This window comes from Trachypithecus francoisi, unplaced genomic scaffold, assembly GCF_009764315.1.
Source record: "Trachypithecus francoisi isolate TF-2019V2 unplaced genomic scaffold, Tfra_2.0 Lachesis_group1, whole genome shotgun sequence".
Lineage (NCBI taxonomy): Eukaryota > Metazoa > Chordata > Mammalia > Primates > Cercopithecidae > Trachypithecus > Trachypithecus francoisi.
Genome location: NW_022681454.1, coordinates 162555803 through 162581933, shown reverse-complemented (window position 1 = coordinate 162581933; position 26131 = coordinate 162555803). Strand labels below are relative to the sequence as shown.

At 38.5% G+C, this 26131-nt stretch overlaps 1 protein-coding gene across 5 annotated transcripts in view; it reads left to right on the top strand.

The window, feature by feature from the left end:
* The first annotated feature begins 6141 nt into the window (after nt 1-6141).
* The window catches only part of CBR4 (carbonyl reductase 4), a 107553-nt gene continuing 87563 nt past the window's right edge, over nt 6142-26131 (top strand). For 4 of the 5 annotated variants that reach the window (XM_033215653.1, XM_033215652.1, XM_033215654.1 and 1 more), the window contains exons 1-4: nt 6142-6507; nt 9048-9168; nt 10245-10381; nt 14489-14623. In XM_033215653.1, coding sequence (XP_033071544.1) covers nt 6366-6507; nt 9048-9168; nt 10245-10381; nt 14489-14623 — 535 coding nt within the window. In that variant the 5' untranslated portion in view covers nt 6142-6365. Of the gene's footprint in view, nt 6508-6553; nt 7090-9047; nt 9169-10244; nt 10382-14488; nt 14624-26131 lie in introns of those variants that run through there. The other variant, XM_033215651.1, reaches the window with a different exon arrangement.

The following is a 26131-nucleotide window of genomic DNA, read 5'->3' as shown; positions in this document are numbered from 1 at the left end:
AAGAGGATGAAATTTACAGTCTTCCTATTTCTGCTCTGGAATAGGTCTCATAGTAACATTCTCTCCCCAACCCAACTCACACAAGCAGCAGTGGCTGCATGGTATCACCTAGCAGCACGTTGCAGCTTGCTTGTCGTAGAGAAGAAAGTGAACAGTCACATTCTATTGGTCTGCTGGGACTGCCGTAACAAAATACCACAGACTGGGTGGTTTCAACACCAGAAATTAATTCTCTCACAGTCCTGGAGCCTGAAAGTCTGAGATCAAGGTGCAATTGTGTTGGTTTCTGGTGAGGCTTCTCTTCCTAGCTTGCAGATAGATGCTTTCTTACTGTGTCCTCACATGGTCTTGTACAGGGAGGAAACAGAGAGGGAGAAAGAGAGAGAGAGAGAGAGAGAGAGAGATTTCCAGCACAAGCTCTCTGGTGTCCTATTGGATTAGGGCGCTCCTGTTAGAACCTCATTTAATCTTAATTATCTCTCTAAGGGCACTATCTCCAAATACAGCCACATTGGAGGTTAGGACTTGAACATATGAATATGGTGGGGAAGGGGGGGGAGGGGCACGATTCAGTCAATAACACACATTAATCCCAAGCGGAGGCCTATTTTAATTAAGTTTTGTGTATGGCCCAAGTATTCTACTCTGTATAACTATTTAATCAAAATCCAAGCTGAGAGATGGGTCTCTGTAGCCTGTAGATGAGAAACAAAAAGCAGTGATCCTTAAAATGAGATTCCTACAATCACACAGGTGCCATCTGGAAATGCAGAAGCCATTACATGCAAGTCAGTTTCAAATGTTAAACCACACAGTATCGATTCTGGCTTTCCCAGGTGACCTTGGAAGAGTGAGAACGTCTTGCAGAGCCCAAGTGCAGGGGAGGCTGCCAGGCCAGGGCCCCTGATACAGATCTAGGAGTCTGAGTAGCTGTAGGGCTTGGATGGGGAAGGCTCATTTAAGTCTGGGAAATGCAGCAGGTGAGTTGAGAGCCACAAGAGACTATGCAACCCGAGGGTAGAGCTGGGAAGGCCCTGAAACAAAGAGATGGAAATGGAATAGTAGGAGGCTGGAGTCAGAGGATTGAGGCCAGTCTTAGAACTAATTTCAGGAACACTGAGTTTTCCTCTTCTATGTGGCTTGGCAGGCATGCTGCATTTGGGGCCTGATTTTAAGTATCCAGAGCTGGCTTTACATCATTAGAAAATTTTTGGCTGGGAAAAAAAAAGAGTTTCATAAAAGTTCAGGCATTATGCTCTCCCATGGTACTTCCTGGTGAAATGTCCAACCTAAGTGACCTCATCTAGGCATAATACTAACTCTACTTTGACTAACAATCTCTTTCATCATTAAAAGTGAATTTTTAATTCGGATTTTTATTCTTCATGTATAAATTATGTTATCACCTAGTTGGCTTTGCAACATAATACATGGATAGTAGCTGTAGTTATTCATTCTTAGCAATCTTTCTTTGTTATTATTTATTTATTTATAGAACATTATGTCCCGAAAGAAGAAGCCTTCTCTGACCCCAGGCCCCCACATTGGGTCAAAACCCCTAGTTATGTATGATCCCTTCTAGCAGCCTGTACTTCTCCTTTATAGGTCTTCCCACCATTGGAATTAAATAGTAATTGCATGATTAATTGTTTAATGTCGGTCTTCCTTGCCAGATTATTTTCCCAATGAAAACAGGAGCCAGGTCTATCTTAATCACAGCTGTATCGACACTGGTTCTTCCTTATAGCAATAAATTCCTTTTAAATGAGTTATTTCATTCACTCATTGATTCATTTGTTAACTCATTTATTTAGTATTCACAAGCCTTAGGAACTGTGCTACAACAGGGAAACAAAAACTAATGTGATCATTTCTGGATTCGAAGTGTTGGCAATTTAGTACAGAAAGTTTTTAACCATTTTATTTTATGTTTTATGTTTTTTTTTTTTTTTTTAAAAGATGAGGTCTCACCATGTTGCCCAGGCTGGTCTCAAATACCTGGGCTCAAGTGATCCTGCTGCCTGCATCTCCCAAAATGCTAGGATTACAGGCGTGAGCCACTACACCTGGCACTTAACCATTTTAGGTGAAAGTTCCCCTGGAGAACCCAGTGAAGGAAGTGGACTCTTGCAAGAAGCTACTCATCTAAAAAGCACATGAGATTTTGTATTCAGCTTGGTAGGTTCACAGATCCTTGAGAATCTATTCACTGTCTTCCTAAAATTATGTGGATTCTGAGGTCACAGTAAGTCCATGAAATACAGACTTGAAGACACATACAAGGTAAGAGGACGGATAAAGAAGGACATCAGCATGTCCTCCTTTGGGTCAGGAGAGGCTTCCACTGCGGGAGATGTTTGAGCCACGTTTTGAATGACAAATCTTATGTTACCAGGGGAAGTAGTGGGAGCATTCGAGGTTGAGAAGACAGTGTTTGGAAAAGCATGGATGTGTAGAAGTGGGAATGGTATTTAGGGAGGAGAATCAGTAGGACTTTGTGACTGATTGGATGTGGGATGTGTGAGAGAGGGAAGGAATCAATTCCATACTTCTGCCTTAGGCAACTGAGTACTAGGTTTAGGTCTCGGTGGGCAGCCTCAGAGGCATAAACGCCAATTCAACAAAATAACAAGCTCAAGGGCCACATTTTTTTTCCACTCAAAATAAAATAAGCTTTTAAAAGTGATAAAAAGTACATTCCTTACAATTTAGATTACCCAGCAGATTGGATACAAGAAGGCCAATGAGGAAATCAACACGCTTTTTAATCATAAAAGTTATATCTGTGCAGCCACACTAATGCAGCTTTCTCATCTTTCTTCTTGAAAGAAGAGCATGGTCTGTGTGAGAAGCTATGCTGGCCACATGCAATTTGGGTCATGCAGATTATCATCACTGCCTGAAGAATCCTGGGAGACTGCTTGCTGGCAGGAAGGCTTACACTTCAATTATGGATCTGATAAGCTGGATGTGCTTAGTATGGTGCGTTTGTAAAGAGGATTCTCAATGAATATTCAGTCATAATTCATAAATTTCTTATAAATAAATTTTCCTGCGTATTTGGAATCTTAGGCATTATAAATCTTGACGTATGAAAAAATATTCATGAAAGGTACAACCCCCTTATAATTAGTTGCAGATTCAGATTTCATATAACAGGACACTAGGCTTTAAATTAAATTTTTTTCAATAACAATTCCATTGGGATATAATTTGCAAACCATGCAATTCACTCACTTAAAGTGTACAATGCTTTCAATGAGTTTTTATTTACTTTAAAAAGTTTATGTTTTCTAACTTTTAGCAATTAAATGGTATTCCTTTTGTAATAAAAAAATACAAAGTATGCATATTTAAAAACTTGTATAACAGTCCTTATACATAAGGAATTTTCTCCTTTGATTGTTGGAGACAAGAGAAAATATATCTTACGTGAGTTTAAGTTAAAGTATAAAATATGGTTAAAATATTACCACAAAAGTGGCATGTTTAGTTAGAAGGAAAGACTAAAGGTGGGTTGTTCTAATGGCTTTCTTCAATGTCCTGCTGGGTAGGGAGACCCGGTTTAATTTACAGATCCTCACTTCACTATTAGGGGCTTACAGAGAAACTTCCCCTGCTGTAACCTTCTCAGCTAATGGGTGATGTGCTGTGATAGATGTATTCTCACCCAGGATAGTGGTGATATTGTATTAAGAGGGAAAAAAATAAATAATTACCTTGGGATTTAACCTGAGGTATGTGTTGAAGAAAAAGCCCAACTTATCCATTCACTGTATATATACAGTGAGAAAAGTTGGAAAGTTTTCACAATTCTGAATGTCACCTCATATCGTGTTAGTGATCTTTGTGATAGATGGCATAGATCTAAAAACCATGTTTTTTTTTTTTTGCTAAAATAACAATGTGTAGAAAACAACAATCATTTTCCTAGAAAATGGAGAGAACTGTTCAAAAGATGAACCTCTCTGGTTTGACCTAAGGTGTAGAAATACAAATGGCATTTAGGCTGACCCTTATATTGGTAATTTATGTAAAACAGTTTTTTCTTTCCACGATTGCATAGTGTATAGTAGGAAAGTGAATAGACAAATTTGATCTGACCCATTTTTACATCACTGGGAAACTAATGTTTGTTTGTTTTTTTTTTTTAGAAAAATTTTATTTTGAGACAGGGTCCTGCTCTGTCACGCAGGCTGGAGTGCAGTGGTACAATCACGGCTCACTGCAGCCTCAACCTCCTGGACTTACATGATCCTCCCAACTCAGCCCCCAAGTAGCTGGGACCACATGTAGGCCACCATGTCCAGTTAATTTTTTTGGTATTTTCTGTAGAGATTGGGGTAGGAGGGGGGTCTTACCATGATTCCCAGGTTGGTTTTGAACTTCTGCTCAAGCAATCCTTCTGTCTCAGCCTCCCACAGCGCTGGGATTACAGGCATAAGCCACCATGCCTGGCCTGCTAATAGTTCTTAAATGCAGCTCTTATCTTGTTACTTCTGCAGTTAAAGGCCTGTTTAATGCTTGGCACCTGACTTTAAAGCTGACTATAATATAGCACCATCCCAAATTTCCTCAGGCCTGTTTCCTCATTGTTTCAAACATATATTGTTTCAAAGACACGTTTTTTATGTGTGACTGTTTGCTTATATTATTTAACTTCCTTTGTATTTGCTTTTAATAAAGTCTAATAGATGCTATAAAAACAGCCTTACAATCTCTTTTTCTTTTCATGAAGCACACTGTCTACTACAATGCTTAGTGTGCCATTTAGGAGGACCCATGAGGAGGGAGTTTTGCTCAGGCTTCTCTGCTGCATAACCAGGAGGCTTATTTCTTACACAAATTACCACTTGTAATTATATTTTCTTTGTTGCTTTCACTGGCAGGAAACTCTAAGTTTATAAATCTCTTCTTTAATACTAAATAGATTCTTATAGCATGACTTTATTCGTATTTTTTCCACTGACTTAATTTATTATTCTGGCCTTGCGGGAGAAGGGGCAGTGATCCTCTTTGCCTTCTAAAATCAAATACTCATGTATTTTTGCAAACCATTTCAAATCTTTTATTGGCTCTAAACGGAATAGGAATAACAAATTTAAAATAATGCTCAACTTTTTAATAGACTTTTTGCTCTTATTTTCCTTTTTTCAAACCTCACCCAGCCCTCAAATCCAGCTTTTCCATGCATGCCTTCATTCTTCACTGATCTCCGTTTTCTCCGAGCTCTTGTGTTAATATAATTTTGCATTTTACTAAGCATGATTTTGGATACCTCCTAGTGTTTCATGTGTATTAGTCCTGTAGTTCTGGGGTGTAGTTTTTTTTAGTGGTAGGGACCATGGTTCATACTTTTCTGAATCATCTAGTAAAATAATATTGTATGAAGAAATGCTTTCTTTTTACACTATGATTGTAACAAACATTGACATTTTTAGCTTATTAACTGTCAGAGCACCCAGCACATCTTCAGAATTGCAGGAACCCATTTTTGTTTCTCTACAGCAGCCGAAGCTTGTTTCATAGATCTTGCAAAACTATTCAATCATTCAGTTAAAATTCCTTGACCTCCTGCTGGATGATGTTCGACAGGGCATTCATCTTCACGACATCCTTCGCGATGAATGGTAACAACTGGGCGGGTAGAGGTCTATTTCTGCAGCATCCTGGGGGAGGAACAGATAGGGTAGGTTTTGGTGTGGGTGCGATACTTGGGGACTTCTTCAACAGGTAGGACATCAAGTCTGTAGGCAAAACAAAACCTGGGCGAAGGGCAAATACCGGAGCCCCGACCGGCTCAAGCCCACTAATGCTTGCTCTAGGTTCTAACTACGTGATCAACTCGTCCCGGTTTGCCAGGGAAAGCCCAGCGTCTTGACAACCCTGTCAGTTCCGAACAAACCGGGTTGATTGGTCACCGGGGCTCGAATCCCGACTGATAACGACCCAGCGGAGACAGAGGATCCCCCACAGTGCCGTAAGTACATTTCCCACCGAGCAATGCGCCGGCGCCAGTTGCTCTCCTGCGTCAAGACTACAAGTCCCAGCGTGCATCTAGGCCCCCTCCAGGCTATTCTTCCGCCGGGGGAGCTCTCGCCGGCGTACTTGTTAGGCGCGGCACGGAAGAGTCCGTGCGTGATGACGTCGACGCGGCGTCGCCGAGCTCTTCGCCCCTCTTTACGCCTCTTGCATTACCAGAGTCAGGCCGCAGGAGGTGTCGGTGTCGGTGTCGAGCGGCGTATTTTTCTTCTGCGGGTTGCCTTTTGTTTTTCCTTTGGAACCGCGGTTGTTCAAAAGCTTGACGGAACTTGGAAGGGGACTCCCACTCCCCTCCCTCTTTCCGTCGAGTCTGTGACTCCGAGATGGACAAAGTGTGTGCTATTTTTGGAGGCTCCCGAGGCATTGGCAGGGCTGTGGCCCAGTTAATGGCCCGGAAAGGCTACCGCCTGGCGATCATTGCCAGAAACCTGGAAGGGGCCAAAGCCGCCGCCGGTGACCTCGGCGGTAGGTACCAAACTGGAGTTGTCCAGTGTATGGCCGCGGTCCAGGCGCTTAAAATCTTTGTGAAACGAGCGGGTATGGCCTTACAGGGCTCTGAGGTTTCTCGATGCAACCGCGTGCAGGCGCTTTCCCGTTCCAAGGGTGGAATGCGTCTCGTGCAGAAAACCCCGATCTCCCTGTGCCTCGCAGAACGCCAACAGCGCAGCCTGCCGCCGAGGGCTGAACACTTGGGGTTTTCTTTGAGACCTCGTAGTCTTATGAGGCCCCACTAATCAGCACCCTCCGCCCTGCGGCTAGTGCTAACCCTGAGGAACGTCGCTGTTGTGGGAGAGAGCCACGTAACCGTTTACTTTTAATGTAGGGAAAAGGGCGAGTTCTCGGCCCCCGGAGACAGGGCTGGGCCGAAAGGAGTTCAGGCAGGATAGGTGGGAGTGCAGGTATTAAAGGGCTCCCTTCAGTTTTGCCCAAGGGCGGTGCTTTGGCCTTGCGCGAATACACAAAGCAGTGTTTCATGAAGAAACCCTTTTGAGTACCAGCCAGTTTTGAGATATACCTGATTTGCTTTAATGTTACTAAATTGTTTTGGTGAGTTTTGCAAATGGACAATTGAACTTTGTTCTGCCAAATTCTTTTTTGTTGCATTTAAACTTAAGGATTTTTTATTTCCGGGTTATTAATAGTGGATTAGTCATTTTGTGAATTTAACTCTTCCTTGATTTAGGGAGAAAGGACGTTAGAAAGATCAGAAAATGGTATTTGTTTAATTACTAGACTGGACAAAATTATACTTCATTTACTATCAGGGAGGCATAGGGAGAATAGAGGCCTAGGGGTGCGTCTTGCGGCTCTTACTGTTTTCGTGTGTGTGGTTTGTGTGATTTTTTTTTTTTTTTTTTTTTGAGACGGAGTCTCGCTCTGTCGCCCAGGCTGGAGTGCGGTGGCGCTATCTCAGCTCACTGCAAGCTCCGCCTCCCGGGTTCACGCCATTCTGCTGCCTCAGCCTCCGGAGTAGCTGGGACTACAGGCGCCCGCCACCACGCCCCGCTAATTTATTTTATTTTATTTTTTAAGTAGAGATGGGGTTTCACCGTGTTAGCCAGGATGGTCTAGATCTCCTGACCTCGTGATCCGCCCATCTCGGTCCCAAAGTGCTGGGATTACAGGTGTGAGCCACCACGCCCCGGCCTTTTTTTTTTCTTTTTTTGAGAGGTCTTCCTTCCCATTTTGTTACCTGGGCTGGACTCCAACTACTGATTTACTGGGCTCTGGAGATCTTCTCACCTCAGCCTCCCAAGGACCTGGGACTATAGGCGCCAGGTGTGGCTGTTCTTTTTTAAGTTAACATTATTGATCGGTTTGGTATCACCTGTTCAGTGCCGGTTGGGAGAGTATTGGGCTCTCTAAAAGAAAAAAAAATCCTGTAAGTTATAACTCAGGGAGAGTGCCAGTGAATGCTTCTTGAAGCTCATATTCCTTGCCATTCTAACAAAGGACGGGAAGAGTGGTGACCCTTACCGAGTCACCCCAAGCCATCAGTGTTTGCTGGACTGGATTGATGCCATTAGTTGAGCTTTCAAAGGTGATTTTGGACACCACAAGTCTTCAGGTGAAAACCAAGAGTAAGACACAGGATGCTTTTGGGCCCTGCATTCCTTTGAATCGTGTTCCATGAGTGATTGGTTTTCATCTAGAAAGTATAATTCCCCAGGTCACTTACTGTTTCCAAAGGCTTGATGTCGTAATGTTGGTGTAAGCATATTTGTCAAGGTCAGACAGGAAATAAGCAATTGTTTTAGCTTTTAAAAACAATTCTACATTTTAGAGTATTAAAATGGTAGATTATTACATAGGGAATGATGCTTTATTTTCCTTTGAAGTGTTTTTTGGCATTTAATTATTTTTTAAAAAATGGTAAGTAACAGTTGCTTTTAGTAAAGTGTCCCCCCCCCCCCCCCCCCCCCCCCCCCCCCCCCGCCTCCCGTGGTTTATAGTTTTAGCATTTTTACAGCTTCCTGTGTTGTCTCTCCTGATGGTCAGGTTTGAATAATAGTCGTTATAATATATGTGCCATAGTGCATCCGTAGCACTTAAAAAGAAGAAACCTCAGAGTTCCTGTTCAGGGCCAAAGAAACTAATTCAACAAAAACCTGACAGAATTAGACATAAATTTCAAAAAAGAATATAAAACCCAGAAGACTGTCTGATTGGGTAGTGTGAGTTCAGTGTTAAAGCTATAAATACTGTTAGATGAATCTTACAGAGGCTTTATAACTTGAAAAAGCCCTCCCCTCTTTGTTGATTAAAAAGAAAATTTTAAAATTAACTTTCTGTAGTAGTACTTTATTTCCTCTTTGTTCCCCCATCCCAGTTTGATTAGACCAATTCTATGAAAGCCAGGCCTCATGACATTACTTTTTTAATCTCTAGGTTCTAGATTAGCATAGGCCTGCCATCTTAGGTAAATGCTTAACGAATGTGTATTGAGTACATTTAAAATTTGAATTATAACTTACAATTAATTCTTATTTGACTTTTTTATGTAGGAGATCATTTGGCATTTAGCTGTGATGTTGCTAAAGAACATGATGTTCAAAATACATTTGAAGAGATGGAGAAACATTTAGGTCGAGTAAATTTCTTGGTAAATGCAGCTGGTATTAACAGGTTGGTCACAGATTTAAATAAATTTCTGATATATATTTACAACTTTTATTCCTAATATGTCTTTGATTAGTATAAGTTAATATGTTTATTTTATTTTTAACTAGGAGTAAAAACTATTTTAAAACTTGTCAATCCATAATTCTTTTATATTGAGATACAACATATAATAAATGTCCAGCTTAATCGATTTTTAAATTTTATTTTTTTTTTTTTTAATTTTATTTTTTGAGGCGGAGTCTCGCTCTGTCCCCCCACACTGGAGTGCAGTGGCGCAATCTCGGCTTACTGCAAGCTCCGCCTGCCAGGTTCACACCATTCTCCCGCCTCAGCCTCCCGAGTAGCTGGGACTACAGGCACCCGCCATCACGCCCGGCTAATTTTTCTGTATTTTTAGTAGAGACGGGGTTTCACTGTGTTAGCCAGGATGGTCTTGATCTCCTGACCTCGTGATCCGCCCCCCTCGACCTCCCAAAGTGCTGGGATTACAGGCATGAGCCACCGCGCCCGGCCCAGCTTAATCGATTTTGACATTGTAGTCATCACACATATTGAGGTGTAGAATGTTTCCAGTGCTCCAGAAGGCAGTGTCTTCTCAATACTTTCTTGTTGGTAACTATTTTCTGAGTTTTGTCACCATATATACGTTTTGCCAGTTTGTGAACTTAACACTAATAGAATCATGGAGTGGATATTATTTTTTAAAAGATGAATTTATGAGAGAATATTTAGAATAACATACTAATTTTCTTGCTAAACAAGGCTTAGTATGACAGTTGCTCAGGTCATTCAAACTATTTTGGCTACATGGTACTACTTTTAGGGGTTAAGAATATTTCCACTCAAGCTGAGACGGGGTAAGAACCTGTCTTCCAAGTGGATCCTTTTTGGTTTATCAATTGTTATTTTAATGTTTCTCGCGCCAAGTTCAAAATGGGACTCTAGGTATTCTAGTTATTCTAGCTCAGATAGGAAGCACTTCTTGCACTCTACTTTCAGTAAAAATGTCATATTAGTCTTGACTTTTTTTGTTTGTTTTTATCTTACTATACACTGTTATATGCTGTTTCATTTTGTAGGGATAGTCTTTTAGTAAGAACAAAAACTGAAGATATGGTATCTCAGCTTCATACTAACCTCTTGGGTTCCATGCTGACCTGTAAAGCTGCCATGAGGGCTATGATTCAACAACAGGGAGGGTCTATTGTTAATGTAGGTGAGTCTTCACCTTTGTGAATTTATAATTATCCCATAATACCTTACCATAAAAATATGTAATCCACTAATTTGTAATTTATTGTGAAACATGAATGAAATTTATATTATCTATGGAAAAAAGGATTTAATTAATTGATTAATGAGTAAAATAAGAGTCACACATTCACATCCCTATAGGAGTCAGGCCGGTGTTAAGTGAGTGACACCACTGAGTACTAGAAAAATGACAGTACCAGCCATGTGATAAATGATATCCAGCGCCCATATGGAATGGTGGAGGCCACTACTTAGATTCAGTAGATTGTTGGTGTGCAAGAATGTGGTCCCAGTTTTGCCAGCAATTTTGATTTTTCAAGAGAAATTGGACCATCCTGATTTTTATGTGAAACTTTTTGTTTTTTTTTTTAAATAGAGACAAGGTCACACTATGTGGCCCAGGCTGGTCTTTAACTCCTGGGCTCAAGTGATTCTCCTGAAGTGCTGAGATTATAGGCGTGAGCCATGTGCCTGGCCAGGAACCTAATTTTTAAAACATGGACAAGGGATTAAAGTAGACAGTAGGGGCTAAGTAATATTGTCTACAGCAGTTGCATGGGTTACTATTAAATCTTGTGTAGAGGTTTAAAGGAGGATAAAATTTCTCTGTTTTTAAGAATGGATGTAAGTAACCCTTAGTTTTCAGTTCATCTAACCCACAGGGCAGATAAACTGTGGAGTATATGCCTGTAGAACTTAAAATGCAAAGTGACTTGAAATTTTATTTCAGTTTGGTAATTTGGAAATACTAGTATGCAATTTGTTTTTATTTTCAAATGGTAAAACCTTAAAAGGCCACAAAAGGGGGATGCTGCTCCGTAAAAGTAAATGACCCTGTTCTTTTAAATGTAGGAAATGGTTTTCCAAGTCAGAATTTAGGGTTTTTCTGTTTTGAAAACGAGAAAAGGAAAGAATACTATGCTAATAAACTGAGGGGACATGAGAGCATTTTGGACATTTACCCTTAAAGATTTAAGAGATCCATTTTCTTATATAAGAGATTAGTCAATGAGTCAACCTTTGCCTTTTAACACAGCCAGATAAGGACTTGGAATATTTATAAGCAGGCAGACAGGCCTGTATCTGTCACCTGATAACCTGAGGTATATTTATTTAACTCTAAAATATTCTTTTTGTTTTCAGGTGTATTTAAAAAAACCCATCAGTCCTCCTTATGCATGCAAAACTTTCAGAATTGAGCTAAAAGTAAATAATAGATAATAAAAAGTAAATTGAGAATCTTACTGCAGAAAGGACTACTTTAAACTGCCAGACACTTCACTGATGTTTCAGAAATTATCACTTTTTGACCTGATGAACAGTAGTGCATGGCACAAATCAAAGCTGCTAAAGCTTCTGTTTGGTATTTCTTTCTTTTTTTTTTTTAAAGCCACTCATATTTAGCCACCAACTTTAGTGACACTATTGTTAATAAGTTCTGATAACCTGCTACCATCTGACCAGCCCTGTTTGGTATTTTTTTCGTGCATGTATTTTTCTTTTTTTGTGTCTCTCTGTATTTTTCTTTCTGATAAACACTTCTTTCTCTCTCTATATGCATTTCTTCGGTCTGATGTCTTTTCTCTCTGTGTACTTCATAGTTCTCTTTCTTTATTGTTAATTGGCCGACAATATATAATGTAGATAAATATTCTAATACTGAACTTGTTGATTCTAATAGATGTTTGGAATGTTTTCTTTTTTTAAAATTACTTTTAAAAAATTTTGTGAGGTTCTTGATTAATTTTTATATCATAAGTACAGGTCAGTGGTGCAGAAAATTACTTCCCCACTTCTGTTTTGCAAGAATTTATTTGCATATAGTTGATACTTGAATTAAAAATTATTACATATTCATTAGATGTGGTCACTCAAGAATCTTCAGCAGGCAGTACTGAATGTAATGAAATTGCACTTTTACAAAATGTTTATAATTGAAGCTTTGCCAATTTAGATCAACAGTACAAGCATGTCTCGCAGATATTGTAGCTTTGGTTCTACTCCACCAGAATAAAGCGAATATCTCAAGAATGTAAGTCACACAAATTGAATTGCTGCAATCTCATGATAAAACAAATGGGTGAGGAGTTGCTTCTTATGTATGGATAAAGTTGTTTCTCAAGATGGAATCTACTCCTTGTGAAGATATGAATAGTGTTGAAATGACAAAGAATTTAGAATATCCTATAAACTTAGTTGATAAAGCAATAGCAGGGATTGAGAGGAGTGGCTCCAATTTTTAAAGTTCTACTTGGATAAAATGCTATCAAACAGCATCACATGCTGCAGAGAAATCTTTCATGAAATGAAGAGTCAATCAATGTGTCAAATTTTGTCTTATCCAATTGTTTAGTTTCTCAGTGCATGTAAAAGTTATATTATGATCTATTAGGTATGCAGTAGCATTATATCTAAAAAACAACGTAAATACTTTGTTGCTAAAAAATACTTTATTGCTAAAAAGTGCTAATGATCATCTGAGCTTCTTGCAAGTCATAATCTTTTTGCTGGCATAGGGTCCCGCCTTGATGTTATGTTGATGGCTGCTGACTGATAATGGTGGCTGTGGCAATTTCTTAAGACAAAATTTTTTATCCAAGTAGAACTTTAAAAACTGGAGCCACTCCTCTCAATCCCTGCCATTGCTTTATCAACTAAGTTTGTAGGGTATTCTAAATCCTTTGTCATTATCCAAGTAGAACTTTAAAAACTGGAGCCACTCCTCTCAATCCCTGCCATTGCTTTATCAACTAAGTTTGTAGGGTATTCTAAATCCTTTGTCATTTCAACACTATTCACATCTTCATAAGGAGTAGATTCCATCTTGAGAAACAACTTTGTGTATCCATACGTAAGAAGCCACTCCTCACCCATTTGTTTTATCATGAGATTACAGCAATTCGGTCACATCTTCAGGCTCCAGTTGTAATTCTGCTCCATTGAAGTCTTGGACCCCACAAAGTCGTCCATGAGGGTTGAAATAACTTCTTTCAAACTCCTGTTAATGTTGATATTTTGACGTCCTGCCATGAATCACAAATGTTCTGAATGATATATGGAACAGTGAATCCTTTCCAGAAGGCTGTCAATTTACTTTGCCCGGATTCCTGAGAGGAATTACTATTTATGACTGCTATAGACTTATAAAGTGTTTCTTAAATAAGACTTGAAAGTCAAAATTATCGCTTGATCCATGAGCTGAAGAAAGGATATTGTGTTAACAGGCACAAAAACAACATTAATCTCCTTGCACATCTCTCCATCGGAGCTCTTTGGTGAGCAGATGCATTGTCAATGAGCAGTAATATTTTGTTTGTGGCACCCCAACAGCAGTGAACATCAAGAAACACTGACCACAGATCATTATAACAGACATAATAATAATGAAAAGGTTTAAGATGGTGTGAAAATTATCAAAATGCGACAGAGACACAGAGTGAGCAGTGCTCACAGTGAGCCATGCTGTTGGAAAAGTGCTAATAGGATTGCTTGATGAAGGGTTGCTACAAGCCTTCAATTTGTTTAAAAAAAAACCCACAATATCTGCAAAGCACAATGAAGCAGAACAATAAAATGAGTTATGCACGTAATTCAATTTTAGTGAGATTTGTCTTTAAATGAACTAGTTTTTAAAGAGAAAATGAGAGCTTTCTGCCTTATGTCTGTGTTGTAGAATCATAAAATTAGTCAGCTTTTGTCCGACTAATTTTTTTTTGGCTTTAACCTCTACCTGCTGGAAGCCTTTATAAATACCACAGAATTTTCATACAGAGTTTTCATCATATCTGACATACTCAGAAATTAGAGTATGTCCCCTTCACATAATGGATCAATTTGCAAGCACCTGCATTGGCAGTTTTATATCAGCTGCTTTCAGATGCTGTTTTCTTTGTGTATCTGGAGCAGACTTGGACTCATATCTTCCGTAAATGACTGATGACAATGGTTAGAATTTCTAATTTTAACAAAGGACAAGGTGAAGTGGGTTTTACCTTTTTGTTTACTATAAATTTTCTGAATTTTCAAATAACCCCATTAATTGAATTTAATATGCTTTTTTTTGTCCTAGGAAGCATTGTTGGCTTAAAAGGCAATTCTGGCCAGTCCGTTTACAGTGCCAGTAAAGGAGGATTAGTTGGATTTTCACGTGCTCTTGCTAAAGAGGTAGCAAGAAAGAAAATTAGAGTGAATGTAGTTGCACCAGGTTAGTGAAAACTTTATTAAAATAACTTGATTATGATTATTGTTTTATCAGGAAACCATTATTTGGAACATTAGTAATTGACATCTTGGTAGAATAGTTTGTAAAATGATTGTGAAAAGAATGAAATAATGAACTGGGAGACTCAAAAAAATTTCTTGTACCTCATGTTCTATATAAAGTCTATCTGTTAGCCTGTTTGCATTTATATAAAGGACTATCTGAGGTAATTCATAAAGAAAAGAGGCTTATTTGGTTCTCGGGTGTGCAGGCTGTACAAGCATGACACCAGCATCTGCTCAGCTTCTGGTGAGGCCAAGGAAGCTTTTTTTCAGTCACAGCAGAAGGTAAAGAGGTAGCAGGCAAGTCATATGGGGGTAGCAAGAGCAAGAGAGAGAGGAGGTGGCAGGCTCTAAACAACCAGCTCTGGCGTGAACAGCGAGAACTCATTTGTTACCATGTGGAGGGCACCAAGCTATTCATGAAGAATCCGCCTCCATGACCCAAACACCTCCTACTAGGCCCACCTCCGACACTGGGAATCACATTTCAACATGAGATTTGGAGGGGACAAACATCCAAAACATAGGAGTCTTTATTTTTAAATTTTGCACTAATGGAATAACTTAAGGTGGAGAGAGTCTTAGAGATCATTTTTTCCAGTCATTTTTGTAGATTAGAAAACTGTACCTGGGATTCAGAGTGACTTGCCTAAGGTTATACATCTAGTTTATGGAAGAACTGTTACTAAAAGCTTTGTCTTTTGATTTCCACCTAATGGAAGCTTAAAAATAATATCCTACCAGGTGTAGTAGCTCATGCAGGAGGCTGAGGCAGGAGTATTGTGAGGCCAGGAGTTCCAGATCAGCCTGAGCAACATAGCAAGATGCTGTCCGTACCGAAAGAAAAAAAAATTAGCCGGGCATAGTGGTGCATACCTATAGTCCCAGCTACTTGGGAGGCTAAAGCAGGAGGATTGCTGGAGCCCAGGAGTTGGAGGTTGCAGTGAGCTATGATCATGCCATTGTATTCCAGCCTAGGTGACAGAGCGAGACCCTGTCGAGACTCTGTCTCTATAAAAATAAAAAATTTCTTTCTAGGTTTCCTTTATATCATTACACAAACTTTAGATAGTTTTGTTCTTTTACTACTATGGTCTGTGTAAACTATCTGGAACCTCCCATTTTCCTAATTTTTACTTTTCCATTATTTGCCTTTTGCCAGGTTACTAGTTGATAAAATTGCCTGGATTAATGAAAAGGGTAATAAAAAGGTGCTAAAACTCAAAAATACGTTATCACTAATTAGCTGGTGTGCTAGAAATTTTGATTAAGCATTTACTTGGTTTTTGAGTAACACAGGTGTTTTTATCTACCTCTGCCAGTTAGCCATGGAATCTTTGTCCTAGTCTACTGTAGGTACTTAAGAATTAATCACCTATATAAGAAAAGGCAGTTTATTTTGGTTTGCTGATCATTTGTAAGAAAGAGAGGGCTGAAGTAGACGTTTGCCACCTTTCCCTTTCCAGTCACTAACGGCTCCAGCTTGGGCCTTACAGTTGGTGTTTTCTTTGGCACTGAGGTTGAGCCAGCAGGTATCAGGGATTTATCAAAATATCCTGTTAACCCTTTTGGTCTATAGTGTGTCCTTATTTCAATTCTTTTTTTTTTTTTTGGCACAGCGACTAGCTACATTCAGACATTCTAAATCTATGAATATTTGATAAGTGACTGTGGTTCAGATACATCTATTTTCTGGGAGTAGGGAGAGAAAGAAAAAGAAAAAGCAATCCAAAAGCAGCATTTTTGTTATCTTAGTGCTGTTTTCTCTTTGTGTATGCTTTATGTAAGCTGATTGATTTTTAGCGTTAGCCTAGATGAGCCATCTATGGAATAAATTATTTGTGGTTTGGAACTACATGTATTTGCTTCCCTCTCTTTTCAGGATTGGAATACTGTGGGTAATGAAGGGTTAATTTTAGTTCATGATAATTTAAAAGCTGAATGTTTTACAGGAAATGCAAGTGTTCTTAGCTAACAGTAACTCATGCAGCAAACTTTCTGGCATGTCTCCTACATGCAGGGGCTGTGCTAGCTCCCCAGATACAGGAATGAATAGATATTTCTGCACAAGGAGCTAAGTATAGTGAAAAAGACTGACATGTAAACAAATAATTGCAATGTCTTATGATAAATATAAAATAGAGGTACATATATGGAGCTATGGAAATATTGAAGAAGGAAAGAATGCTTAATTTTGTCTAGTTAAGAGTAAATAGTTGTCAAGGCAGTAGACTAACTAGTGGGAATCCAGTTTGCATACTAAGGGGAAATTTTAAGATTGTTATGGAAGTGTGGTTGTAGTCTTTCTTTCTTAAAGATTTTACTTTCCAGTGCAGTCTTTTTTTTTTTTTTTGAAAGTGGTGGTTTTATTTATCACTCCCCTTTTTCGTTGAGCATAGAACCCTTATAGAGCATAATATATATTTATATATTATGGATTTCCAGTGCAATTTATACTACAGATAACGACCTGTAGCTGAACATGTTGCCATTTAATAGGGTGGCCTTTATGTATATTTAGCAAATTTGATGGTATGAATATGCATCATTGCTCAGAAGCAAAGTGCAACTTGAAATAGTAGAATTACATCAGTTCTATGGATTATTTACCAACTTTATTTTAGATAGTAATTTCAACCAGATTCTTCAACAGATCTTCTAACAGAGCTAACAAACATCAGAGTTAACAAATATGTGTCCTTTTATGTCAGTTTTCCTGGTCACCTTCAAATAGAGTTTCCAATTAGCAGGAAAACAGTTTAAAAGCAAATTAAAACAGGAAAAGCAAGGAACAAGGAAAATAATACATTAGGCTGCCATTCATTGCCTAATATTGTTGACCGTTCTTAAAGATCAATAGCTGCTAATCTTTGGTATTACTTTAAATATGAAATAAACTGTTCATGGTAAATCTTACTGATTGGAAAATATTGAATATTAGAAACAACATTTGATAAATGGAACCTATAATGGCTATATTACTTCAAAAAAATATGTGTTTTGAATAGATAATATTGTACAAAATTCAAAAGTACAAAAAGGCATGAAGAATCTTTTCTCCTCTGGACATTCAGTTACTTAAAAGTAATTGCTGTTAACTACATAGTTTCTTTTGTATTTCATATAAGCCAGTAAAGCAGGCTAGGCGTGAGTGTAAGAAAACACAAATTGTATCATGCAATTCACAGTGTTCTGTATCTTCCTTTTTTCATAGAACAATATACCTTGGTGATGTTTCTATGTTTTTCCATTTAGAGCTGCTTCACTTTCTAAAATAACAGCTTTGTGGAAATACAATTCACATACCATACAATTCACCCATTTAAATTGTACAATTCAGTGGTTTTAGTAAGTCACAGAATTGTTCAATCTTTGCCACAGTAAATTTTAGAATATTTTCATCATCTTTAAAGAAATCCTAAACCCATTAGCATTCATTCCCTATTTCTTTCCAATCTCCCCAGGTTTTGGAAACCACCAAACTACTTTCTGTCTCTACAGATTTGCGTATTCTGGACATTTCGTATAAATGGAATCATGTAATAATTGGTGTTTTGTGACTGTTGTGTCACTTTTAATGGCTGAATGAAAACAGAAAATAATGTTTGTTTTAAGAGTATGCCTAACTTATTTAACCTGTTGTCTTTTGATGGGCATTTATTTTGTTCTGAACTTTTTCTGTTACAACTGCAGTGACAATACTTGTATATAGTTTATTTTGCACATTTGCAAGTATATGAGTGTAATCTTGGGACTGGAACTGCCAAGACCTCAGAGGTATATGCATTTTTGATTTTGACAAATAGTATTGTGTTTATTTCTAAAGGATACTTTAAGTGTTTCAGCATTTTTATTTATTTATTTTTTAAGTTGAAGAGCTTTTGTGTTTACTGCTTGGAGAAAATCTTGGTGACAGATTTGCATGGGTTTGGCAGCTACTCAGAGCAGATATTCTAAGTGTTCTTATGTGCTGTTTGGAATGAAGTGGATTTCTCACTCTGCTTCCTTCTACAAACATAATATTAAGACATAGAAATTTGTTCTGGTTAAAATCTTGGTTTGGTTTTTTGGTAAGAGTCTTATTTCTTCTCCCTTAGAAAAGTGTCTGTGGTTGTTTTTGTTATTTTTGAGTCCTGGAAACTTTAATCGAAGAGTGGACATCTGAGCTGGTAGATACATCAAATAGTGCCCCATCTCACAATCGTTAGTACTAGTGATAAGCTAAAATCCTGATGCCTTTTTAAATATAAAGGCTCTGCTGTATATAACAATGTTGAAAACTAAAATAATGACCTAGGAATATGGAAATGAAGTGTTTCTATTTATACTATATAGCTAGTCAGAAATAGATAAAGGAAACAACCTTTTAAAAAAAATTGTTAAAAATTTTTTTTGAGATGGGGTTTCACTCTGTTGCCTAGGTTGGAGTATAGTGGTGCAGTCTTGGCTCACTGCAGCCTCGACCTTCTGGGCTCAAGCTATCCTCCTGCCTCAGTAGTAGCTGGGAATATAGGCATAAGCCACCACGCCTAGCCTATATCTTTAGAGTTTATCAAATATAAATTCTCACTGGGCAGGAGTCATGCATTTACTTTTATGAGCAAGAGTATCCCTGTTCCTAAAGAGTTCCTGTAAAAATTGTACTGGGTTTTTAATCACATATATGGAACTAAACTAGAAGTATCTTTACTCTAAATTGGTTTAGTGCTTGTCATTTCAGTTATCTTTTCATTGATTTAAGAAGTGATAACTTTGTAGCCAATTGGAAACCTCTGACTGTCCAGGTGATGCAGTAGCATCATTTGTTGGACAGTGGCATCTACTGGTAATTTGTAAATTTTATAGCCTATTTTGAAAGGCATTGTAAATATATACCTGGCAAAAAGGGGAGTAGAGCACAATTTCCAGAATTTTATAAATGAAGTGAAAGAATGATATGGGGGAAGAGTCCTTTGGGGCCAAGAAGAGAGAGCACAGACCAGAAAGTAATACAAGCAGAAAGAAGGGTGTGTGAGTTGTTTAAGGACTGTTAATCTCTCTCTTCAAGTCTGTGATACATGATATGGAATCCAAGAGACTATTTATATGTCATGCCCTGGGTTGTGAATATATTTATAAATGAAGATCATGTGGTTCATAACCTTTAATATAAAATGACATGGAAGTTCCATACAGCCCAGAGTAATTTATCATTAGAGACTAGCTTTACATTTGTAATTTAATTTCTGATAAATTTTAATTTCTGATAAAGTGGGGACAGATACATGAGTTTTAAAAAGCTACAGACAGATTATTAGGGCAGTAAAACTATTCTGTATGCTACTGTAATGGTGGACACATGATATTATGCATTTGTCCAGACGTGTAGAACTGTACAGTCTAAAGAGTGACCTCTTAGCTTGTGAAGACAAAATGGTATTAAATAAATGAATAAATAAATACATAAAATAAAGAGTGAACCCTAATATAAACCATGGGCTTTACTTAATAATGTATCAATATTGGTTTATCAGTTGTAAAAAATGTGCCACACTAAGGTAAGATGTTAGTAATAGGGGGAAATGGGAAGGAGGGGTGAAAAGGGGGTGCATGGGATCTATCTGAACGTTGTATTCAATTTACTGTAAACCTAAAATTCCTCAAAAGTGTAAAGTTTATACGTGTTTTAAAAAGCTACAGAAAATGAAGAGAGGCTCTTTGGACATGTGCTTGTCCTCCATAGAAAATAACATAATCACAGAGGAAAAACCAGCATTGGTGAATTCATCCCTTCCTTTCAGCTTGGCCTCTTTCATCCGCTTTACTTTTAGTGCAGAGTTCAGTGATGGCTAGCAGCTGTCCCTTGATATTTGTTATCCCAAGTATCCATTCATAGGTCTCTGGAGAGGTTGTGGCAAGCTTTCCCCAAATAAATCACACCCTTGTCTTCTAAGCTTTAGCAGTAGAGGGAGACTCTTCATTCGAGGTGGGTGGCTGAACATTCCTGTTCTGGACTTCTTGTAATCATGTTGGATTCAGATTGTACAGATCCGACCTAACATAGACATAGACCATAGCAGAGATGAATCCAGGCTGTAATGTTTAACAGGACCTTATTAAAAGCTTCAAGATGTCAGGCTTTATCTGTTCCATATCTAGCTTACTTGGTTGTTTTTGGGGATCACATGTCTGTCCTCCAAATTGGAAACCCCTAACTCTCCAGGAGATGCAGTAGCATTATTTGTTGGACAGTGGCACCTACTGGTAGTTTGTAATTTTTATAGCCTAGCGTGAAAGGCATTGTAAATGTATACCTAGCAAAAAGAGGAGTAGAGCAAAATTTCCAGAGTTTTACAAATGAAGTGAAAGGATGATATGGGGGAGAATCCTTTGGGGCCAAGCAGAGAGAGCACAGACTAGAAAGTAATACAAGCAGAAAGAAGGGTGCCAGCCTGTGTCCGTGTGGTTGAGGTTATCTTTCCATCTCTCTGGGATTGTCCCTGAAAGTGTCTCACTGCTTAGGTCTCCTTGCCTGTCTAAGGCTTGGAGACCTTCCAGTATCTCATGCCTTATTCTAGATCTGCTTTTTTCCCGAGATGAAAAAACATGTTCAAATGGTCACTCACAACTTTTGTGGCCTTACTTTTTGTGTCCAAAAGGACAAACATATCAGAAATAGCATCTACCCAGAAGAAGGGTCAATCAGTTCCTTTCAACACAGCATGGATGAAAACCCAGGTTAGCATTAGTGCTTCTTGAATTGGAAGTATTCTAACCTCTATGTACCTACCAATGTGAGAACTGAGGGCCCTTTTAGGGGAACTTACTTTCCTAAATTTCAAGTAAAGTTGTCATGAAGAGTACTTAATGAGGCATACTTTTAATCTTTGAATCGTAGGGTTGCAGGGCTAACAGAAACCTCAGGCCAGGCTGCATGGTGGCTTACGCCTGTAATCCCAGTACTTTGGGAGGCCAAGGCAGTCTGATCACTTAAGGCCAGTAGTTTGAGACCAGCGCAACCAACCTGGTGAAACCCTGCCTCTACTAAAAATACAAAATTAGCCTGGTGTGGTGACGAATGCATGGAATCCTAACTACTCAGGAGGCTAAGGCACGAACCCGGGAGGTGGAGGTTTCAGTGAGCCGAGATCATGCCATTGCACTCTAGCCTGTGTGACAGGAGCCAAACTCCGTCTCAAAAACAAAACAAAACAAAACAAAACAAAACCAAAAACTAGCCGGGCATGGTGATAGGTGCCTGTAGTCCCAGCTACTGGGGAGGCTGAGGCAGGAGAATCGCTTGAACCTGGGAGGCAGAGGTTGCAGTGAGCCGCAGTTGTGCCACTGCACTCCAGCTTGGGTGACAGAGCCAGACTGTCTCAAAAAAAAAAAAAAAAAAAAGCAAAAAAGAAAAAAGAAACCTCAGAGATCTGTCATTTTCCATCTATTTCATTCATTTTATGATACAGAAACAGTCATTCAGTTGCAAATAGTACATGACTGTTGGGAACAGGCCCCCAAATCTGGCCATAAACTGGCCCCAAAACTGACCGTAAACAAAATCTCTGCAGCACTGTGACATGTTCGTGACGGCCATGACGCCCATGCTGAAGGTTGTGGGTTTACTGGAATGAGGGCAAGGAACACCTGGCCTACCCAGGGTGGAAAACTTCTTAAAGGTGTTGCTGAACCACAAACAATAATAGCATGAGTGATTTGCACCTTAAGGACATGCTCCTGCTGCAGATAACTAGCCAGACCCATCCCTTCATTTCGACCCATCCCTTTGTTTCCCATAAGGAATACTTTTAGTTAATCTATAATCTATAGGAACAATGCTTATCACTGGCTTGCTCTCAGTAAATATGTGGGTAAATCTCTGTTCGAGGCTGTCAGCTCTGAAGGCTGTAAGACGCCTGATTTCCCACTCCACACTCTATATTTCTGTATGTGTGTCTTTAATTCCTCTAGCGCTGCTGGGTTGGGGTCTCCATGACTGAGCTGGTCTTGGCACAAGATTTTTCTCAGGTTATAGCTTTAATAGTATTAGCAGAGCAGGGAACAGAATCTAGTTTAATGTATCCTAATCCAGTGGTTTTTTTAACCACAAAATACTGCCTTTGAGAAAAGGCCAGGCCAGCAGAGTCAGAAGTGGAGCCTGGGATTTGCGTAGTCACAAGGTCTTTCTTGCAAACCACTTCTACTGTAGTTTATCGTGTTTTTCTGTTTTTGTTTTTTAGGTTAAAATGCATCGATATATATGCTGAGAGTTTGTGAGAGTTACTGGGAAGTATTCTATGCTAATTTTGCTAGAGTTCGAAAAGAACTTAAAGGATAATTGTGTCTATCTTTGAGAAAATAACATGAACTTTTACATGTTTTTGACAACTTTTATTCATTCTGCTTTTATTATGAGATGAGGTTTGCTTCCTAGGATACTCTCTGAGACACTTTTGTAAATACTTTTGTTGGCTGGGCACAGTGGCTTACGCCTGTAATCCTAGCACTTTAGGAGGCTGAGGTGGGTGGATCACCTGAGGTCAGGAGTTCAGGACTATCCTGGCCAACCTGGTGAAACCCCGTCTCTACTAAAAATACAAGAATTAGCTGGGCGTGGTGGCATATGCTTGTAGTCCCAGCTACTGGGGAGGCTGAGGCAGGAATTGCTTGAACCCAGGAGGTGGAGGTTGCGGTGAGCCGAGATCACACTACTGCACTCCAGCCTGGTGACAGAGTGAGACTCTTGTCAAAAAAAAAAAATAAAATAAAATAAAAAGGAAGATACGTGTGTCTAAAGGCAGAACACTTTGGATAGCAAGAACCCCCATGATATTGTTAAGATGATTGGATTGCCTGTTGATTATTGTGACTCTTCACTGTAAATTAAGTTTCATTTACAGTTCGTTGGAAATTCTACAGAGGCTAGTATCAATATCTGTGTTAGCTGCTCCTCCTTTTATTCTTGCATTCCTTCTGGCCTTCTCATTCTTCTTAAAGATAAGAGGATATGAAGGAAATATTGCTGACTTTTAAAATAAATGCGGTAAGATTTTATGGCAGAGAAGACTATTTCACAGTGTAATTTCACAGTGAAACACACATAATACAAAATTAGTTTTGTTATTCCAGGCCTTCATTACAGACTCTCTGAAGGTAGTCCTGTGTGTATTTTTTCAACAACTTTTTATCTGAATACGAAAGTAATATATATATCTGTTGTAGATAGTTTGCAAAAAGCAGAAAAATATAAAGAAAATAAAAATCATTACCTGTAATTCTAGTATCTAATGATAATCACTGTTAATATTTTGGTATAATAATACTTTTTTCAGTCATTAGTATAAGTTTTTTGTTGTGTTTTTAATAGTGGTATAACAATTCATTTGTAACCTACATTTTATACACAAATGTTATTTTTAGATTTAAATATCCTTCTCTAGCATAATTTTAAGTTTTTATTTTTATCTTATTTTATCATTTATTTGTATAAATACAAATGAATGCAGGTGCAGATGCAGTTTTGTTACATGCATAGATTCATAGTGGGAAGTCAGGGCTTTTAGGGTGTCTATCACCTGAATAACACACATTGTACCCATTAGGTAATTTCTTATTCACCTCCGTCCCACCCTCTCACCCTTCTAAATCTCCATTGTCATCACATCCATGTATACACATTCTTTAGCTCCCAGTTACAAGTGAGAACATATAGCATTATTTTTAATACCTGCATTATTTTGTTGTATGGATGTATCATAACTTATTTAACCAGTTTCTTATTGAAAGACATTTAGCTTGTTTCAGTTTTTCCCTAATGAAAGTGTCATTCATAAGCTTCGTGATAGACAAATCTATGAATATTTTTCACAAGACTTTTAAGAATATGCATAGATATTTATAACTGCAAACCTAAAGAAAGGAAAGTTAAGTAATTACATAGTATTGCATAATAAACCAATGGCCTAATGTTAATTCTTAATTCATTGTTTACTTCACATTTATTATGGTACTTTAAAAGGTAATATATTTAGGTTTATCTATAGTTTGAGCTATAAATGATTTAGTTTTAACATAAGGCAATTTGGAAACTATATTTTTGCGATTGCACATTATATGTTTACTTCACATGTCATGTTGAACTTTTAGTCCATCTATTTTTCCTGACCTTAAAAAAATTTTTTTCTAACTATTCTTTTCATGAGGATAAATATTGCTTTCTTTTTAATAACCCAAATGATTGAGTAATATACAGGATACTGATTTTAAGTTAAGCATTTTATTAATAATATGTATTTGTATGTCCTGTATTAATCTTACAAGATTTTCTTCATAAGTCTACAGTTCTCTCTGGTATATATTTGCAATTATTTAGGATTAGTTGGTTATATAATATGTAGTTAGTTCTTTATACTGTAGAACTTTTTACTGAATACACCAGTACTATATTAAATTTTGAATTTCCTGTGTTTACTTGTATCAGAATTCGATGTGATCATAAGATTTTAAAATACGGATATGGGAAATGTCGGCCTTTCTAATCATCAGCTACCAAATCAGTTCATGTGTCCACTTTTGTGATGCCTTCCTTCCTTTGACACTACTTTCCACTCTCTTCTATCCCTACCTTAGTGAAAATTAATCTATTCGGTGGTATTTTATGTATACTTCTATCAGGATATTCACCAGACTTCTTACATCACAATTAGGTGTGCAAGTGACCATTTCCTCCACAAATCATAGGTTCCCCAAAGAGTGGAATTTTGTTTCATTCATGTTTGTATCTACCTACTTACATTTTGCTAGGTGGGCCAGATGCTTGGGGGTCAGATATTTTAGTGTCCAGTAAATATTGATTGAGTTAAATTGTATAAAAATATAGGCTTGGTGTCTTGATTACTAACAAAACTATTTTGTTTTGTTTTGCTTTTTTTGAGATGGAGTTTCGCTCGTCGCCCAGGCCTGGGGTGCAGTGACGCGATCTAGACTCACTCCAACCTCCGCCCGCCTCCCAGGTTCAAGCAATTCTCCTGCCTCAGACTTCTGAGTAGCTGGGATAACAGGTGCCTGCCACCACACCCAGCTAGTGTTTTGTATTTTTAGTAGAGACGGGGTTTCACCATGTTGGGCAGGCTGGTCTCGAACTCCTGCCCTCAGGTGATCTGCCCGCCTTGGCCTCCCAAAGTGCTGGGATAACAGGCTTAAGCCACCACACCCAGCCAACAAAACTTATTAAAATTATTTAATAATTTCAAATTATAAGGTGGGTGTGGTGGTTCATGCCTGTAATCCCAGTACTTTGGGAGGCTGAGGTGGGCCGATCCCTTGAGTCCAGGAGTTTGAGACCAGCCTGGGCCACATGACGAAACCCCATCTCTACAAAAAGTACAAAAACTAGCCGAGTGTGGTGGTGCACACCTATAGTCCCAGTTACTTGGGAGGCTGAGGCAAGGGGATCACTTGTGCCCTGGAG